This window comes from Echeneis naucrates, chromosome 8 (assembly GCF_900963305.1).
Source record: "Echeneis naucrates chromosome 8, fEcheNa1.1, whole genome shotgun sequence".
Classification (NCBI taxonomy): domain Eukaryota; kingdom Metazoa; phylum Chordata; class Actinopteri; order Carangiformes; family Echeneidae; genus Echeneis; species Echeneis naucrates.
Window position 1 is genome coordinate 3708881 of NC_042518.1, and position 19831 is coordinate 3728711.

Consider the following 19831-nt stretch of genomic DNA (forward strand, 5'->3'; position numbering starts at 1 on the left):
TCTTCCACAGAGAGCAGCAGCTGGATTTCATACCCATTACGACAGATCCCACCTTTCACAGTATAATCCATCATCTTTACTTCTCATCTGCTCAAGGTCAGGAAGTGGCTGGAGGCAATCCCAGCTGACATTGAGGCTGGGGCGGAGTATGTCCTGGAACATCCGGGACATGTTTATCACCAGGCTGACATGAAGATACAGGAACATACCAAACTGTCTCACATTTAAGTCAACAATGAACTAAACTGGCATGTCTGGAAATTGGAGAATCTGGAGGGAACACACACTGACAGGGAGAACAGGAGAACAACCACAAACAGAAAAGACTCCAGGCCTTGAACCATGCTGCACATCAAAAGTAAATACAAATGCCATCAGAGTTTCATTTGAGTTCGCTCTCTACTGCTGCGCTGATTAAGTTTGCATCTTAGACACGTAACACAAAGTTGTAGTCATCCGAGAAAGTTCGTGAAATTAGTTAAATTAAATTCATGATGAGTAAACAAATGTCAAGTTGGTGTTTTGGTGACATGAGCAAAACATACTCACCCAGTTGGATTCATTCATACATTAGAACAAATAGTGTAATGACTGTCACGTGAGGAACGATAAAGCCACTTTATGTTGCGACATTTTCAGTGAAATAATGGCTCTATGTTCCCTCATTAACACCCAACAGACTCCAAATTTGTTTGGAGCACGTTTGTTATTCTTTAAGAAGTTGAATTTGTTGATCTTTAATCTTCAGCTTGCTCACACAGCCTGTGCGAAGTTACATTTGAACTATTAGTGTTGTGTATTTCGTCTGACACAACTGGCTCAGTTTGTTGGGACGTGCGTACTGTGCTGCCAGCCCGTCGTCACTGGTAGTTAATTATTGTGGCAGTAAATACATTGGAGATCAGCCTCACATTAATTTAGAGTCCCATTTGTCTCATTATTTTAGAGCAGAAGCGCCAACTGCACTTAGGAAGGTTCAACAGCCGGCGTTTCATTTCCATCGAACTCGGGGGTGAAAAACGAGGTCTTATTGCCTTCTTCTCTGACGCTTCACTCCAACATCATTTTATCTTTCTCGGCCGTGTGACTGTTAACCTTTACTTGCTCTCCGCCTGCCTCCAACCATCCTGCAGTCTGTCCATCAGTCAGCACCCACGCAGCGTCCCAACCAGACACACTGATCACTCACCACAACAGCAAAAGCTCCAAATTACTGCCACTACACTCAAGCTTCTTAACAGACTAATTACATTTACACCTCAACTACACAAGCTTTCACCCAAATCACTGGGAAGTACAAGACTGTTTATGAATGACATATTTTATTCACACATACACCAGATCATTGACATCGAATTAGTTTTTGTTTGTTTTTTTTTAAAAAGCTTCCCTATCGTCTTATTCTACAAGAAACATTGATCATTTGTACAAGTAAAAAATAAAAATACAAGATTCTGCAAACGAATTACAGCTGAAACAAGACCAGTAAGTCCTGTGTGTTTCTGAGGTTTTCATCCTCTAAAGACAGACTGCAGCCAAAAAGCCTTTAAAGTGGTTGGTTTGTGTAACCTGGATCTACAAAAACCTCAAAACCACCGCGTGAAACGGCTCATATGTTGTAGCTGTTTGCTGTGACTCGAGGAGGTTTCCTCGTGTGACAGTCTCACATGGGGTAGTTGAGCACCACGTCCTGTTTGGCCAGCTCCAACAACATGGGATCGTCGAAGAACTTGCTGATGCTCACATCTTCACTCAGACCCTGCAGAACAACGAAAGGACGTCAGTCAAGCGAACACCAACAACAGCAGCAGGATCGCTTGATGTACAGGCAGACATGAGGCCCACCTTGCGCCTTCGGGTCTTGATCATGAACTCTCTGGCCAGGTGAGGGGCAGGCTGCGGCTCGAGAGGCCTGATCACGATACTCTTGTCCAGGGGATCACCAGGTACAATCTGAGCCGAAACACAACAGTTAAAATGGAGGAGAATCTAACGGAAATGTCCCCGCTCGTATCCAGACGTGTGCAATCTGCGAACTGGCTGACAATCGTGACGCATGGATCAAATGCTGAGCTCCAACAAGCTGCGTTGACACTTCTGGTAGTCACCCTCACCTCTCGTGAAATATATGATTCAGTTGCAAGTCTGTCCCTTTGTTACTGAGTCAGGACCGCGTCCATCAGTGTGATGGAAAAAGCCAAGCGCGAGCGCTGTCACTCCGTCACTCGGTGACCAACACGGCACCAGAGCAACGTTAGCAGGTTGACTTATAAGACGTGAAATGGCTCACTGGATCCATTATCCTAAGTAGCTCACAGTGTGACCTTCATGAAGTGACCTTGTTGGATATTATGGATTTATGACACATTCCTCTGAATGCAAAGGAAAAAGGAAAAGGAGCACGAGGAATGTTGAATCTGAAATAAGTCAGGTAGAGGAACCAAATAATTTGGAGCCCTGGGGAAAGAGGAAAAGTGGAAAAAAAATAATCAATGGAGTGGCTGGAGCCCAATCAACAGATGGAAGAGAGTCTAACAGGAACATTTGCATGCCAATACTGGCAGTGCATAATCAGCCAAATGAGGGGGGCATAATTTAGCCCTTTGGGTTTAATTGGACAAACAATATAGTTCAGGAACTCCTGTGATATTGTTCATTTCTGGGGCTGTTAAATTAAAATGTGCTAACAGGAGTCATTTCTGTGGGAGTCCAGACCATAGTGAAGGATTCAGGGGGGTAAATGTATTAGGCAAAGACCATAGCTGCTCTGTATAAATTTATTTGGGGTCAGATGGATAATGTGATTTGTGCTCGACCCCTGGACATTTTAAAATAAATTATAGCGATCGGAGTTCTTTGTGACAGGGAGCCAGAATTGAAAGACCAATTTCAAAGTAAAATTTAGCAACCACCCCGGGGGAAATCAGAGCACTATTATTGTTACTTCACCATTTGGGATTTTTAAAACCCCACAACAACAAATACACTGACAGAATAATAAATTTTACACACAGCATTACTGAGAACCATCCTGTGGTTGTGTTAAATCAAAAACTGTCAAACACTTTTTCCCCCGTGTGTTTCTTTCTTTCATGAAATATAAATAATTCATGTTCAATCCCCATGTGTCACGCTTGCATTCTCACCTCAGTGTGTTAAAACTGCAGTTAGGAGGATAAACATTTGCATTTAAACCTATGAACGCTGTAATTTCTTCTCAGATGAACGGACACTGCAGTGAAATATTAATCTACACTAAGTAGAGATAGTTTTTACTGACACAGCTCTGCAGAGTGCAGACACAAACACTCAAAGAGGGAGACACGTTACATTTAAAACTCAATGACTCAACACTCTACTCTACTGCTCTACTCCAAAGCAGTTTAATTGAAGTGACAGACGTGTGCATGAGAGTGCACGTGTGTGTGTGTGCGCGCGCGCGCAGAGATGATAGGAGGAGAACAAATCCCACCTTTTACAAAATATCAGATTTCCCATCTGAACGGAGCTGTTCATTTCTTTTTCTAGTTTGAAAAACAAATGTGCAATTCAGCTAAATCCCCGCAGCACCAGTTGTCATGCAGATGATGCAGGCCGGCGAGTGTTAGCAGCGAGCTTTTTTATCCGACACGAGAGATGATTTGAATGAATCTCTGGTGAACGCTTCAAAAATCATAGCACTTCCTCTGATCTTGCGTAGGAGTGAAATACTTATCGTTCCATCTGCTTCTGATCTGTGACAGGAGGCCTGACAATCTGAATGATAAAGCTGCTTTTCTGTCTCAGCATTAAAAGAAGCTTCACACTTAAACAAATCATTTCGATGGCCAAGAAGCATCTCTAAACTCCTCGGGAGCTGCTTTGATTGTGTGAAGCTACGGTACAATTAAAGCAGGATTTAACTTGTTTTCATTGATCAACTTTCTGTGTCTAGAAAATGTTACCTGCCAGTGGTGGAACACAGACAGAGCGAAGGCCTGTCCCTGTGTGTGTGTGCGAAGGTCGGTCTCAAAGCCAAAGGAGTCGATGGCTGGGATGAAAGCCTTGATGGTGTAAAGGGGAGACCCTGGGATGGGTGCATCCTGGGTGACATGACCCCTGATAGGGGAAAAAAAAAACAAAACATCTCAGATATTTTTATATAAACATGATGCTATAATGCATTAATCTGATTATTTCTTCAACTAAACTGAATCTGCATCAAAGTTTCTCATAACTGAAGCTGATGTTTTGAAATTGCCAATTTTTTCAGTGAGGAACAAAAAGCCAAAGAGCTTTAATTTAGTCACGAAAAGACCAAGAAAATATTCACAGTGGAGTCAAAGATTGTTTTTGGCTCTAAGAATTCATCAATTACCAAGTTAAGTGCTCATTAGGAAGTTCATATATTTACTCTGCCTTGGCTTATAGGAGCGTAACATCGGGATAATGAGAATGGACCAACCTCCTTCTTGCCAGCACTGTGTAGACCGCAGATACACAATCAGCCGGAGCCTGAACCTCCACAAAGTAATAGGGCTCCATCAACCTTGGCGTAGCCTGGAACAAAGGGGAGGCTTTGCATTTAAGGGTACAAAGGCTACAGACATGCTAAGGTGATCCCACAGACAGCTGACCCATGGATTTATGATGGGAGCGGTGAAGGAGATGAGGCATGAGGCCAAAATCATGTCAGAAGAATGTTATCGGACCACAATTAAAAATATTGCCAGTCAGCAAAATCCTAAGCTGTAATCAAAGTAATGGAACATTAAAGAAGGTGAGGATGAATGAGGCCTGGAGAAGCCAATGGCAGAAAAGAGGCTGAGGAAGTCAGGGGAGGGCTCACCATGAGGAAAGCAGAGTACACCACCCTCCTGGCTGTAGGGATGACCTGGCCTCCTCCTCTGTGCAGCGGCTCCTGAGCAATGACTGCATCCAGGATCTTAAACTTGACATTTCTGATAGCTGAGGGCAACACAAACACCAAGCTTTGGTAACACATCACTGACGCTGAGGAAAAAACATGTTTTCCTTCCCTACTCTCAACATGCGCTGGGCCAGTCGTTTTGGAAAAGAGGAAATTACAGTGCAGAGGTTTATTATAGCCTAAAACTCACGCTCATCACACAGAGGTCCTTCCCTGGTGCCCCACTGGAAGCCCTGAACAATGCTGTCTTTGACTGACCCGAGCAGAGCTTTGTCCACCTACAGAGGAGAAAAAGCACGTTGACAGTTCGGCACAAAAACAGTTGAACCAATCCGATGTAATAAACCTGCAATTATTATTTTTAAATGTCACCTTGGACTCTGATGTTATAATGAACATAATCTACAAGTAAAATAACTAATGAATAAATCTTTGGAGAACGCACACTAAATAAACCAACACCCAAACAGATGACTTCAGCAGACCTGTTTCTACCTGCCTGGCACATAAACTCACCTCAGAAGGGAGTGTATCATCTACAAGGATGTTTGGTCCCGTGGTGTCGGGTCCAAAGGCCCAGATGGACCTGGCAGCCAGCAGATCCCAGTCGTACTTTGTCTGGAAAAATTCCCCCAGTTTCTTCCTGACAGGAAAAAGAACAACCGCTAGTTGAAAGTGGGTTTTTTTTGTTGTTGTTTTTTTTTTATATATACATTGTGTTAGTGGGAACATTAAGGAGATTGGTTGATCAGGGGCCAACAGGGTTAATGGAAGAGGAGGAGAAGAGCGAAGGTTCAGTTTAATGCTGTGTGAAGTATGTCACTCTGCCACCACCACTCAATGCTGGCACCGCTGGGTCCAGATGGTCTCACAGATGAGTCGTGTCTTGACAGCAGAGCAGAAGAGACACACGTGCGTGCTCTTCATGTCACCCGGACAGAGAAATTTATGCATGCTTTTAGTGCCGGATTCAATTGCAGGGAGTGAACTAATCAATACTTCGAGGGCCGTTTTTAATACGCACATATTTGTTATAATGTACAAGTTCTCCTTCACCTTGCTCCGACATACAAATACAGAAATGCTCTGCATTTATTTCACAGGATTTAAGCAGAGACGCATTAGTAATGAATATAGCCTTAGAATTATCTTGAATGCAGCTGACCGTCTCAATGGGTTTGCAGCCTGCTGTTGCTCATTTTATCTCTCAGTTAACAAAACCCAGCAGGCGAGACACAAATGGAATAAAAATGAATAATTATAAAAAGACCAGGGTTAACACGCTGATATCAAAATGCAGCACATGGTTATCACTGCTTAAAATTAAACTGGTTGCAATAAAAATTAAAAGTGATGGTTGACATGAGTGAGACACAGTTCATGAAAAGATGAAGACAATCGGGTACCACAGTTCAGGATTTGAAAAGGATTATTGGCCTCTGCTCCAGTAATTGCACCTTTTAAACGACTATTTCAGCTCTGGCCATTTCTATATTCCTTCTACCTTCTTTAATGACAATGATTAATTTAAGAACCAATCATCGTCATTCTTGTATGCCTGCTCATTTATCACTGCTAAACGAAGCATAAATGAGAATAAATGATGGCTCAGTTCGGCTCTGAATGATGGAGGAATTAAAAGATAATAAAATATTAAAATGTGTAGAATCTATAGGCACGTTGCATCACTTCAATTAATTAAGGAATCAATTAAACTTTGGAAAGTTTGCGAGGCTACATTATACCTGTTCCAAGTGATCTGCACCACTTCATTCTCAATGTCCTCAGCCAGTCCTTTCTCCAAGGGCTCCGCAATCATAGTGATCTTATTCCTGTCAATCACATCACACAGCTGTCAATCACACACAGTCTGAGTGAGGGAGACACTCGGCTAGAGGGAGGGACTGGCAGACAACGCCCAACTGATCTCTAAGTGCACAAACTCAGCTCTCAACAAGAAACACATCATCCAGACTAACAGTTTAAAAATGAAGCAGATCATGTTAGAAACATTATTACAAAGCTGTGAGCTTCAAGCTATATTAAACTCTGAACTACACTCATATCAAAAAATGTTGAATACACACTTTTTGTTCGGCGTTTCAGCAAAACACTTGAGAGACGATGTTTCCACAACCGTTTCACAGAAAGTCACAACTGGATCTGCAACCTATGGATGAAGATGAGTGAAGTTACAAAAAAAAAAAAAACAACCCAAAACAGTTTTTATAGCTAAACTGAGACTACACTGAATCAGTGTCACTTAAAATAAACACTGTTGAGTAACACAACATGACCAGGTCAAGAAAACGTACTTTAATGTCGATCTCAGAGTACATCTTGCGCAGGTCGTGCATGACGCAGTCCAGGTAGAGCTCCCCTGTACCTAAGATGACATGCTCCCCAGATTCCTCCACCTGAGAGGCAAAGACACGCACAGATAAAAAGGTAAATTGCAATTATTATTGGAGAAATTACTTAATTATTCTTTTATTTGCTTTGTTGCAGTCACGGCTTTCATCATTTTCCTTTTTACGTGAGGGAGAACTGCAACCTTTCCAAATGTCTTCAGGTCTGTGCCCATTTTGAAAAACACTTCACAGCTTCCTCAGAGAGTTGACTGATGTACCTTTGTGGTTAGGGATGGATAGCTCTTGTTGACCTTCCTCAGCCCATCCAACATTTTGGGAAGCTCTGATGGGTTCACGGGCTCCACTGCGATTTTGATCACTGATGCAGTGTTGAACTTCAGTGGCCTGAAAATCTGAGCCTGGCAGAGGAAGTGAAAAAATTTAACATGCTTTTTCTTCAAAAGTGTTTTTAGGCTCTCATCGATATCACTCTCTTGTGACTCACTTCTTCGTTGCCTCTTGGCTCTGTGATTGTGGCGGTTTTGACAATCGGCTGGTCGCAGCCTTCGATGAGGACCCAGTTACCAGCAGGTACTCGGTTCACTTCGATTTGGTATCTATAAATATTAAGGGGCATATCACAATTTGGTTCAAACAATTATTGGTCTTCAAATCTGCGAACTTAAAAAACCAAACCCTTGAATGGTACCTGGCAACAGAGATCCAAAGACGGCCAACGGTGCAGACTTGGGAGTCCTCCTCATCTTCGAGGGTGTAGTTCTCTCCGAGAACCTTGACGGGCTGACCAGCCTGAATGGTCCCGCTCAGCACCCTGCCAAACGCATGAAACTGGACCCCGTCCTCAGTGCTGTACATCTTAGTGGTGTGGCACATCAAAGGGCCCTGAGGGCGAGAGACATGAGGTGAGCAGGAGCGAGCCGAGAGAGAGAGAAGAAATCAGACAGGAAAGTCTTACAACCAAATAATACCAAACAAACCAACCAAAAGAAAAACAGACTGGTCTGGATTAAAGTGGAAACAGTGATCAATGTCCAGCATTGTGTTCACTTGGTAAATTTAATAACTTGCTCACTCCAAGCCAATAAAAACAGCCAGTATCTTGATGTGCTGAAAAGACATTTTTGACTTCCTGTAGAAACAAGCTGCAGGTTGTAGCAGTAAAACAGCCATAAACAGGAGATTTGTGCTCTGTCTGTGACGCTTACATCAGGGTCGCATTCTGCCATGGCCTCCCCCAGGTCTGAGTCTAGACCGCCTGTGTAGGTGTGCTCTATCTTGTTCCTTGCCCCCTCTTGTGGTGATGGGATGTGCTGTACACACATGTCGACAAAGCCTGGAGGGAAGACATGGTTGATTTATCATGTTTACTAAAGCATGACCATTAATCTCCAGATTAGAAAGCTAATCATAGGCAGAAAGGTAAGAGAGGCACAGTACATTACATCAATTTATACAACTCTATTATTATTATTAACATCACATTTACATAGAATTAAAAGATCAAGTTTTGTTGTCCAATTGATCAAGTTTTTATTAAAAAAAAAAATGGTATAAACTAAAACCCTGTCCTTTTGGTATTTGATAAAACACACAATTAGGTACAAAAGATGACATTTTATCAGAATTTTTAAGTATATTCTCCTTGATTTGTTTAATTATTCAAATAGTCTTGAATCTATTATGTTTTGGTTATGATAGAAGGGGAAAGTGGAACAGAGCATGAAGCTTTTTGGAAATAAAATGTCCGTCCAGTGGGGGATCTATGTAATCCCTGACATCATGCCAGACTTTGTGATGTGAAGAGTAAAACAAAATTAGTTGAAATAAAAGAAACAATATCGGCATCTACAAATGAAGCCATACCTGTAAATTCACCAAAGAAACGGTTGCAGACCAGTCTCAGCAGGGGTCGAATGTTCAGCTTCAGCTCCTCTTTAGTCAGGTGGATCCCCAGCTCATCCAGAACTCGGGGGAGAGAAGTGTCCACATCCCCGACCACCTAGACAAAAGAGGATTTACCCATAAATCTGATGGGGGCCCCAAGAGTACTGGGCTAGCTTTCACTGCACATTAGAGGATGATTTCTAACCTGTGATAGGATCTTGTAGAGGGGCTCCAGAACAAATTCCACAAAGCTGCGCTGAGAGTTACTGCTGGGAGCTTTCTTTGTGAACTTGCGGCTGAGAAGACAGAAGAGTAGAAAAACAGTGGACAGGAAGTTGTTAAGAGGACGGAAGAGAAGGTGGCTCAGCATCAGTTGCTCTCTTTCTTACTCACGTTTTGGGATTGAAATATATATCTCCCCAGAGTCTCTTGGCGAACTCATTATAGTTGATGTCACCTGTAAACACAAACAAAAAAGTGCACAGCATGAGATAAAGAAGATGCTGCAGTCCATGTTGATGTTTATATGATGGAGAGTCGCCTTGCCATAGGTGTCTGAGTAGATCTTTGCAAATGACCCCAGCGTGAAGCAGATGCTGTACTGAGAGCTGGCAAAGCACACATTTCCAAGGAGAGGAGACACCACCAGGTTCTCATCTGTGGAGTATGTGCTGAAAGGGAATTGAAATTACTCATCACCAACTGTAACCATGATGGACATTGGTATTTTCCTGTGAACATTGTTATGTATTGACAAGATGTAGTTTTTTTTTTTTTTTTTTTAAACTGTAATTACACAACAATCTCATATGTAGCCTTTCAAAAAACAGTTTATCAAAGTGGGTTGAATGGTTTTCAGTATTACCTGAGCAAACCATTGACCTCATCCACAATATGGCGCAGTTTATAATAAGCATCTGTGGGAGGCAGTTTGAGCTCCACAATCAGCCGGTCCACCTTGTTGATGCAGATGGTGATGGCCATACGCTCCTGAACAGCGTGTTTGATCAGACGCTCTGTATTCAACATCACCTGGGCAGTGATGCACAAAGGTTGATGTTAGATGAAAGGCTGATCGGTGTAGGAGCTCAAAATTGGGAAAAAAAGAAGAAGAAGAAAGAATAAAAGCCAACTCACTCCTTCTGCTGCATCTATGAAGAGAACAACGCCATCTGAGATCCGGATGCTGGACGTGACCTCGTCAGAGAAGTTCACATGGCCTTGGAGAGAAACATGAGATTTTACATCATATTCAGGTATGTTTTTTTTTTTTAATGTTTACGTTGTATTATAAAACAAAACCTCAAAACAAAGCATCCAATCAGAGGACAATACCTGGTGTATCCATGATGTTGAAAAGATAAGATTTTCCCCTGGAGTCTGGCAGGACCATCGTGACAGGGGTGCTCTTGATACCCACTCCCCTCTACAGAAAAAGCACAAGACAAAAGTCAACTTCAAAAGGCAAACTAGAGCTGTCAAATTCAAGTCGATTCTGGTGTGGACCTCCTGCTATATTTAGAATTGCCTGACAAAACTCTTACCTCTTGTTCTGTGAAAAGGATGTCTGTGTATCTGAGCTGGAAAAGTTGAAATAAATAAAAATCTGATTAATCTCATCTATCATATAAACAATAAGTGTGTAACACAGGAAAGTTTTATTAAATGATTGTATAGAGCACTCACATCCACATCATCTCTCTTCCTGATCTCTGGGTGTGTCTGTTCAATCAGACAGTCCACAAAGCAGGTCTGCAGGGAATAAACAAATCCATTAGATCCCAATGAGACACGTATGCCATGTTATTAGCATATGCTCCAGAACATCCCCCTGCTCCTTTAATTTTCATCTTAGGATCACATGCTCTCTTTGGCCAACTGCCACAATACAAACCTGACTGGACACATGGCTAAAAGAGAAACTGAGCCAGAAGCAGCAGCATGAAGCTGACTCTAACCTTTCCATGGTGAAGGTGACCACAAAGGGTAACGTTACGGATCAGCTCAGGGCCGTCCATCAGATCTGCGAGAAACCTGCCAAAGGAGAGGAGAAATGTCACAACTTGAAACAACACATGGCAAGTACACTTTATGCTACATTCTGGATCAACGTCTGAATATTCAAATTTATACACAAACTACACAGGAAACCATGTGTCCTTACTCCATATCATAAGTAGTGGCAGGTAACTCTTGCTCCATCAGGGTGAACTGCTTGTTCTTTACAGGCTTGATGATGGGCTCTGGAGAAAAAAAAAAACAAAACATTATTTTTGTGTTTACCTACAGCATCTTTTGGTTTTAGCTGTTTTAATACCTATCATACAACATGATTCCTCAAATACATGTTGTAAATACGTTTGTCACCAACCTGTAAGAGGCTGCGTGTCTTCCTCCTGGACTATAGTTTCCACCTCAGGCCCATAAACCTCCTCTGCAGTAGGGTAATACTTTTTGTCCTCATGCAGGACCACTTCCATGCCCGGGACATCGTCATCAGCATCCGCTGGTTCATCATCATCGTCATCATCTCCCTGCAAATCGAAAAGAACATTAATATTAACATAGTGCGTGAGCACATATTAAACAGGCATGTAATACTTAGTAATAACTGTTGGCAGTGAATTTGAAGAGTACCTCATCAACATCTCTGTCCTCTGCATCCAGATCGTCTTCATCATCGTCAGAGTCCAGCTCTGGGCCGATGTAATTACCAAACTCATCATACAGATCAGCCTCCATCTTGTAGAGACCTGAGAGAAAAGGATTAGGATTTAAGTTTTCATGTTTGTAGATATAGATGGAGTACATCACTCAGGTGCAATGATCTGACATTGTAGCCCAATAAAATTATACAATCTTCATTTATTTTATGTGTTGGAGGATTCCTGAACCTTTAAACTTTTGTGTTATATCAAAATACATAAATATTGTAGAACTAAGTGTTGTTGAGTTAGTCTGTAGTCTCAAGCAACTTTTGCCACTTCTTAGAAACAAAACACAAAATACATGTTGGCTATTTATCGGATGCCGGTGATGACTGACGTTAGCAAGTTTCCTTCCCACCAAAGCTAACGCTAACGCTAACTGGTAGCAAATATGAACTCTGATCGACCTTCACTTGGCTGCTTCTTTTACTACAATATGATTCTAATTCAAAGGAACATTTAGGCAAATATTCGGTTTTATTCATAATTTTAATCCATTTTGGCGATGCCATCACTTAACCAAAAGCTAACATGCTAACGAGCTAAGCAATGAATGACCCGTTAGCGACGTTACGGATACGTTGCTCTGTAGCGGCTAAGCTAACTAAAAGCACCGAGTTACTACTTACGACAAACAAAAAGTTAACTTACCTGCACTCTGGTATCAATTAGTCCAGAAGCAATATTTTCAGAAGAAGATTTTTTTTAGAAAAAGTCGGAGCTGTATTATTCAGAAGATAAATAATTTCCCAAATAGCGCCATGCGCATGGGATACTACTTCCGGCTTCTTCTTCTTCTACTGATCTAAATTAAACTCTTTACTGGCCCCCTCCGGTGGAGATGGGGCACTGCAGGCTGACCGATGGCAGCGCTCTCACTGAACTAATGAGATGAATAGTTGATTGTAGAAGTAATAAGCAGCAAATACAATATCTGAAGCATAAACGCTTTAAGAAATTTCTTTGAATGTTAATTCTTTTTTTTTTTTTATGAAGACGTCAGTAACGTCGCTGGAACTAAAGGACACGTGACATTGTACAGGAGGAAACAGTCGACTCAAATAATGCATCAGTCATTATTTAGTTATTAGTAATTAATACTTCCACGTGTCACAATTTAAATGTCATTACTATTTGAACTGTTTCCGTTTCTTTCTTAGGTGTACTTTTTTCGATGACCATCAGATGGCTCCAAAGGCTCGTGAATAGTTTTATTACAACGGAAAGGTGAAAGTGCCTCACCAGATAAGGCCAATAAAGATCTGTGTGGTTATCCCTACTGAATAAACCCTCAGCCCCAGAGCCTTATAAAAGCATGCAAAAACGATTAACATTACAGAAACTTGAACCATTGTTTAATGTGGTTTTTACTTATTTTCAGGGACAGAAACTTACCCAGGAGAGATCCCAGTTAACAAAAACTCAGGAAAACCTGAGTTTCTCTGTTACTTAAAAGGGCTTTAAATTAGAATAGTGAAAAATGTTAATCATGTTTTTCAAAAACATCACTTCTGTGTGCTAATATTTTAGTTTCAAAGATGTAGAAAAAAATAGGCAGCAGTTTTATTAAGTCCAGTGTTTAAATAGAAAATTTGTTTAATTTAGTTCAATGGGATAATTAGGTTAAGTGTGTAATGGTCACATGGTGAGGAGGTTTGATGACAAAAATCAGACAGACAGTTTCAGTTGATGGCTTTATTCCTGCTGGTGATAAGTTTTGGTTTTGTTTTTTTTTTTTGTTTTTTTTTTTTTATGTAGGCCTGGCCTACACAACAATAAACACAACAAACTGCTAAACAAGTCAAAGACACACATTCTTAAAAACAAGGATTGACATATTATATTCGCAGACAGACATGTATAAACATTTTTTCTTATGTTCTCTTTTCATTTGCACATTTTATAGAGCTATTGAAACTTCCATTGTCATCATATGACAGAAGGACTTCGTTTATTGACACTTTAATTTATCATCAAGTGCAATTTGTAAGAAAACACTTCTATCTGTAACTCAAGAACAACCAGTTGCTTGGTTGACAAGTGTCCATTGGATTTTTAAATATTGCTATAAAGGTTATTAGCCTACTTACAGGGATTTCCTTACTGGCCCAGTTTAAATCTTAAAACCACGAAGAATGCTTTTAAATATGCATCTATCCCACTGAAGGATATTTGTTATGCAAATGACTTTAAAGCAATGTCCTTTAGCCTAAATACTATTTATAACAAAGCAGTGGATTCATTGTTAATTTCCTCAGTTTGGCTGAAGTTGGCAGGTCTCCATAATCACTAATCACCTGCTGATGATGAAGTGAGTTTGTGCTTTTGGAGGGAACTGTAGACCAAAACATGAGAGGCTTGGCTGAGGCCAACAGTCCCCCTTTTTTCAGACAGTGAATGATTTTATTGCCCCAAGCGTTAATAGTTTCACCTGAGAATATATGACTGAAACTGTCAACAGGCCCCTTAACCGACTGCTCTGTTTGTGTGACCCCCCCCCCCCCTGCCCTCCATCTATTCGGCCACCAGCCTCCTCAGCCGCTGCACCACCTCCTCCGCGCTCACCCATGGCACCGTGACCGCCTTGAACTCCCCTGGCATGGCTTCGTGGGTCTCCGTGATGAGCCGGTGCATGGGGAAGTCCCGCCTGGGGAAGGCCACGTCCCGGGGGCCGAGGGCCAGCGCAGGGCAGAAGTCGTTGGCTCCGTCCCCCACGTAGAAAACCCTCTGGTAGGGGCGGCCCCGCTCCTGCGTCCTGCGGACCACATAGTCCCTGAGGACCGCCTGCTTGCACATGTTGTCGGGGCACCGGGCGCAGTCGTGGGAGTGGAAGGGCTTCAGCACCAGACGCCCGTCCTTGTTGAAGGTGGCCGGGTTGGTGAAGATCCGGTGGAAGAGCTGGCGGACCCCGTTGCGCCGGAGCCAGGACTCCACGAAGAAGGTGTTGGCGTCGGACACCAGCACCACCTCGAAGTCCTGCGGGGGCCGGTTGCGGAGGAACTGGAAGAGGGCGAGCATGCCGGGGGTGGCCGGCATCTTCTCCATGACGCCTCGGATGTCGCTCTCCGTCACGCCCTGCTCCGACAGGTAGGCCAGGACGCGCTGCATGTACTCGTTGTAGCGGCCCGGCTGGTAGGTGTCCTTCAGCCAGTCCGGCAGGTACTGACCCGGGGCGGCCTGGACCACCATGTCGTCGCTGGTTTCGTCCACGATGGTCTCATCAAAGTCAAAGAAGATGAGGAAGCGCTTGTCGGAGGAGATGCTGGCTGAGTGGGAGGCCATGATCTCTGAGCGCCTGGACCTGCGGGGTTCCTGCTCTCCTGGGGGGTGGGGTGGGACATAACAGCAGTTGAAGATTGAATCCCCCATGACTGACTATGCCACAACTCTTATAGCTACTGCTGCAAAGTGGCACCAAATCTCCTCTCCCGTTCTCCCACTCTGCAGCATCCCACGCCAGGCGGGCCGCGGTGCGGTGGAGGCTACCGGGGAGCTCCCTGGGAGACGTTCATGCATAAATGGCCGAGGAGGCGGGGGTTGGGGTGGAGGTAAAACAAAACCAAAATACAGATTTGAGATAAGAAATAGGCAACAGATTCAAAAGAAACCGATAACACAGCCAACCAGCGGCACTTTTGGCTCAAGATGAGGCAGCAGCCTCTGCAGCTCATTTCTCCCTGCAGAGCTGTGGAGGTGAAATGATTGTGTGCATGCAGACTGCTGGAAGCAAGCAAATATAGCCTATCTCACAGAAAAATAAATAAAAAACACAAACCCTGACTTTCAGAGTGCTAAGCTTTGGCCTGCGTTTACCTTTTCCCTTCTTTGGACAGCAGTGGGGGATCTCACGTGTTTCCCTGCTCCAGTCAGGCGACTTCCAGCTGTGCGGATGTTTTTTTTTTTGTTTTTGTTTTTTTTTAAATTGTTTGATTTTTATCTGTGTGAAGAAAAACAGGGAACAGTCAGCGTCTTGCCCTCAAGTCCAGTCGCTCTACCGAGAACTCTAATAACAAGGCAGTTCAGAATGATGTTTACCGAGAACCTGCAGAAATATCTTTATTACATGACAAACATTTACCGGAGATTAGTTCACTGTCAGTTATTTATTCCCATTTGGAACAACAGAGCAGCAGTGTGGGCAGTTTTTAGTTCAGAGCTAAACATTGCTCATCAGACAGATTATTTCAAGATCACTTGTTACCCTCCAACTGTAAAACTAACCTACTTGTTCCCCGTAGAACCATGACAGTGGATAAAGAGCGGAGATCTCACGGCTAGAAATTGGATTCAAAAGGATAAATGTATCACCGATGCTGGACCCGGTCCCTAGTGTCGGTCCGATCCGGTCCGGTCTTGCAGAAAGTCCAGCCAGAGTTCCGCCGGTCGGCCGGTGGGACGAGCATTTTTATGTGAACCACGGGAGCGGCTGTGGCGAACGTGACCGCGCCTACAAGCCCGCCCATTTAACAGCTGCCCACTGAGCGCGTTCCCGACGCTGGAGAGCTGAGGAGGGGGAGTCTGTGGGAGGAAAGAGAAGACAGTAAATATTCTGTTTCCTGAAAATTTCCACACATATTCAAGCTTCACTGCCACAGCTGCTGAGCAGAAGACAATCCCCACAACATATAAACGTGAATGTACATTTATATTTTAGAAACTTTTTTTCCCCTGGGTCAACAATTACTACATGCATAATTATCTGAAGCTCAACACGATACATTTGAAATTAAAGTTGGTGAAGCTTATAAAAGCTTCTCACGCTCTCCAGTGGAGGGATTTGAAAATGTTGGAAACTGGTGAGAATAAATATGGCTTCTTGTGAAAGGTCAATATGAGAATGTCACCCTGCAGATTTTTTATTTTTAAGTTTGGAGCCTGATGTCTTAAGATAAGATAGATAATAAGTTGAATAATACTGATTAGTTGCTGTGATGCAACCAATTTCCTGAAACTTAAAACATACAAATTGTTATTTTCTGTGAAGTGACGAAAGGCCAGCAGAAAAACATTGATTCTGTCCTCAAGCTTTGACTTCTGACCTTTCATGGAAGACAGCGAGGGTAACACCGTGAGAGGCTAACTGGAAATAAAACAAATCAAGTATGTCAAAAGTAAAAGATCATTGCAAATTTAAAAACGTGTTTCAATTTAACTACAGCAAGACATCAGCGGCGCAGTGAAAAGAACGTGTTGGCTGCTCTCAACAAAGACAGTGGTGGAGATAAAAAATCCTGCATATACGGTGTGATTAATGTTCCCCACAGCAACTTTAGAGAGCGGTGAGTGTAAAGCCTGAAAAACACGGTGTGAATCCCTCCCCTCCTTATCTGCCTGCTGACAGACGAGACCTCCTCCCTCCTCTACACTGCAAGGCGTAATGACTAACAGCTGGGGTTGCTGACTATTTTCAAACCCAAATGGGAACGGAGATGGTGCAGACGGTGTGTTATTATCTCCTCTGCTCGTGAAGTGAGCCTCAGTACCTGACCACCCACTCGCCATCAATGAGTGAGTCACTCAACGCTTTCCTGTGCCCATTGGCCTGCTCTGCTACCTTATAGGAATATTATGTGACTCATTCGTGCGCCACTAAAACTGCCTGGTGATGCATGGTGATGGAGAGCACACGAAGTTAAAGCCGGTAATCTAGGAATGGTGAATGTCTAAGTTTGGCCTCAGGAGGAGAAACAGCGTTGATAAAGCTACTTGAGCTGCCATAGATCTCCAGGAGGGGAGATTAAAAAGTGATACAATCCATTTGTCTTTCCTTGCCTTTGTTCTGATATGTAAGCAGAGCTCAAGTTGCACATTACCTTCGAGGAGAATCCCGACCTGAGGTCAGTGAGGGTGAATGTCACAGCTTGTACACGTCATCTGCAAAAACAAAACAGACTATTTAAAAAGACTCACTGTCCGACTGAAAGAAAGGGAAGTGGGGAAAAAAAAAAATGGACCCTGACACTGAAAAAGCTGTGTAAAACAAACAGCTGACCTATATCACCACTGTGTAGCAATCACAGGTGTTTGCCCATGGACCTAGTGACCTAAAAATACTAAAACAACGCTGGGAACAAATAAAGTCCATGCAGCTTCACAGCTCCCTGGAATTTAAGTTCACTCGTCATGAAACTTACCTGAAATGGAACCCGCAGACAGATCCGTGCCATTTTCCAAATTTCACATCCAATTACCACCCTCCTCTTACAAGTAAACCATCAGAGTTTGAAGATGAAAAGAGACGCACAAGAATGTGATAATCATGGCTACTTGTTTTTACTTCTCAAAGTTAGCAGTCAGTTAAATGTACATTATCAAAAAAAGGCCCAACTTTTCACTTCTCCTCACTCTCCAGATAACATACAAAAAAAAGGACAAACCAGGACATTATAAAGCTGCACATTTTGTACCAGATACAATAATAAAATACGCAATGCTACATTAAGTGGTTAAAAATACAAAGGGGAAAAAGTATATTGATTTTTTTTAAAACATCTTTAAAGAATATACAATGTTATTTTTTTCTTAACTAGCCAAGATTTTTAGTAGAAAGTGCATTCTATATAACAAAGAAAGGAGGAGGAGAATCATTCGGCAAACTGAAACAGGACATGGCAGAGAGAGACACTCTGAACAAACTAACTGAAGAATGGGTTTTAGACATAGCTCGGAGGGGCTAGTGTAAAGTTGCCAAAGCAGGAGGAACATTGCTTTAATTTTGAAGGGAATTCCATATTGGAACAAAAAAGGGAATTTCTTAAAAAAAAAAGAAAAGAAATTAACTTTTAAACATAAAAGAAATGTCCATCATTTGCTATGGTCTCTTCAACACTAACCGCCTCCACATAGGATTCTCCTCCTTTCCTTGCCTAAAAACATCCACTCATGTCTCACCTCCACCCTTTGCCATGCAGCCACAACTGCACACTGTTCAACAATGCATTGTCAGTCCCTCCCTTCCCTGCGCCTCACCCACGCAGCAGTAAAGTGCAGAGAATACACACAAATGAAAAGGCTTAAAAAAAAAAAAAAGAAAGTACAAGACAAAGATCCATACTGCGAGATGCTGAAGTACACAGCAGAAGAACTGAGGGGACAGCACGATAAGCAAACAATGCAGCCGGTTTTAAGACCCACAGAAATGGCAGGATAATCGCAGGTCTCAAATCAAAAGAGGAAACCATCTGAAACTACTGAGTTTAACCACTTCAGACTGAATACCATTAGAACGGTAGAAAGATGTTAAACTTCTGCTATTGTCCACGTCAGGTATCCCCATGCACACATATTGGGGGCACACTGTGTATAAGCAGCTTTTGGTACAAGAGCACTGGGGACAACCAGACAGACAGACATACATACATACATACTGGCAGAGACTAACACATGCACACATTTGCTCTCTCTCTCTCACTCACACACACACACACACACACACACACACACACACACTCAAAGATCAATGTTCCTCCTCAACACACCATCAGTTTGGGTGAAGGGGTAACAACCATACAACCAAAATTCATGTCAAATACTTGCCAGCCACATCTGCTTGTTTTAAACAAATAACATTCACCCTATTACATTGACAAATGTACTTTCTTGCGCTGACATGATCACGTTGCGCGTTATCTATACAAAGATTCCAAGTATTTTTGGAATTGTATGACCACTGGATTTTATCCTGACATTTCCTAACAGTATATCTACACTACTACAGACCCATTCATTAGCTTAAAACTGAGCAAAATATTAGATAACATTAAAAAAAATATGAATGACTAAGCAGCCATCATTCTGCGCAGGCAACATTCATCGGGTTTAGACGCCTTTGCCTCTGTAGATCAAAGTCTGTCAGTAAGATGAAAAGTCAAAAACAAACCAGAACGCACCACACCAAACCATGGAATATAGGCTGAGACGAATATGCATAATTGTCATTTAAGACCTGTGATGAAAAA

At 42.6% G+C, this 19831-nt stretch overlaps 2 protein-coding genes across 4 annotated transcripts; both read right to left on the bottom strand.

Annotated features, from left to right (window-relative positions):
• Nucleotides 1-1311: 1311 nt before the first annotated feature.
• Nucleotides 1312-12659, bottom strand: eftud2 (elongation factor Tu GTP binding domain containing 2). The gene is made up of 28 exons (XM_029507817.1): nt 12525-12659; nt 11803-11918; nt 11537-11699; nt 11330-11408; nt 11124-11199; nt 10852-10917; nt 10710-10745; nt 10501-10591; nt 10303-10385; nt 10031-10197; nt 9712-9836; nt 9559-9622; nt 9371-9461; nt 9145-9280; nt 8487-8614; nt 7970-8163; nt 7766-7877; nt 7539-7679; nt 7225-7326; nt 6997-7079; nt 6655-6741; nt 5426-5552; nt 5100-5187; nt 4829-4947; nt 4445-4539; nt 3945-4098; nt 1846-1953; nt 1312-1759 (listed from the first exon to the last, which is right to left on the bottom strand). Exons 2-28 carry the CDS (start codon nt 11905-11907, stop codon nt 1664-1666), a joined length of 2916 nt encoding a protein of 971 aa, XP_029363677.1. The 5' UTR covers nt 11908-11918; nt 12525-12659; the 3' UTR covers nt 1312-1663.
• Nucleotides 12660-13580: 921 nt separating this feature from the next.
• Nucleotides 13581-16314, bottom strand: phospho1 (phosphoethanolamine/phosphocholine phosphatase 1). 3 transcript variants are annotated; one of them, XM_029508608.1, is made up of 3 exons: nt 16095-16314; nt 15687-15810; nt 13581-15370 (listed from the first exon to the last, which is right to left on the bottom strand). In XM_029508608.1, exon 3 carries the CDS (start codon nt 15240-15242, stop codon nt 14388-14390), a length of 855 nt encoding a protein of 284 aa, XP_029364468.1. In that variant the 5' UTR covers nt 15243-15370; nt 15687-15810; nt 16095-16314; the 3' UTR covers nt 13581-14387. The 3 variants fall into 3 exon arrangements, with proteins under 3 accessions (XP_029364468.1, XP_029364469.1, XP_029364470.1); XM_029508609.1 differs by having other exon boundaries at nt 16182-16312; XM_029508610.1 differs by having other exon boundaries at nt 13581-15193; nt 16095-16309.
• Nucleotides 16315-19831: the final 3517 nt, after the last annotated feature.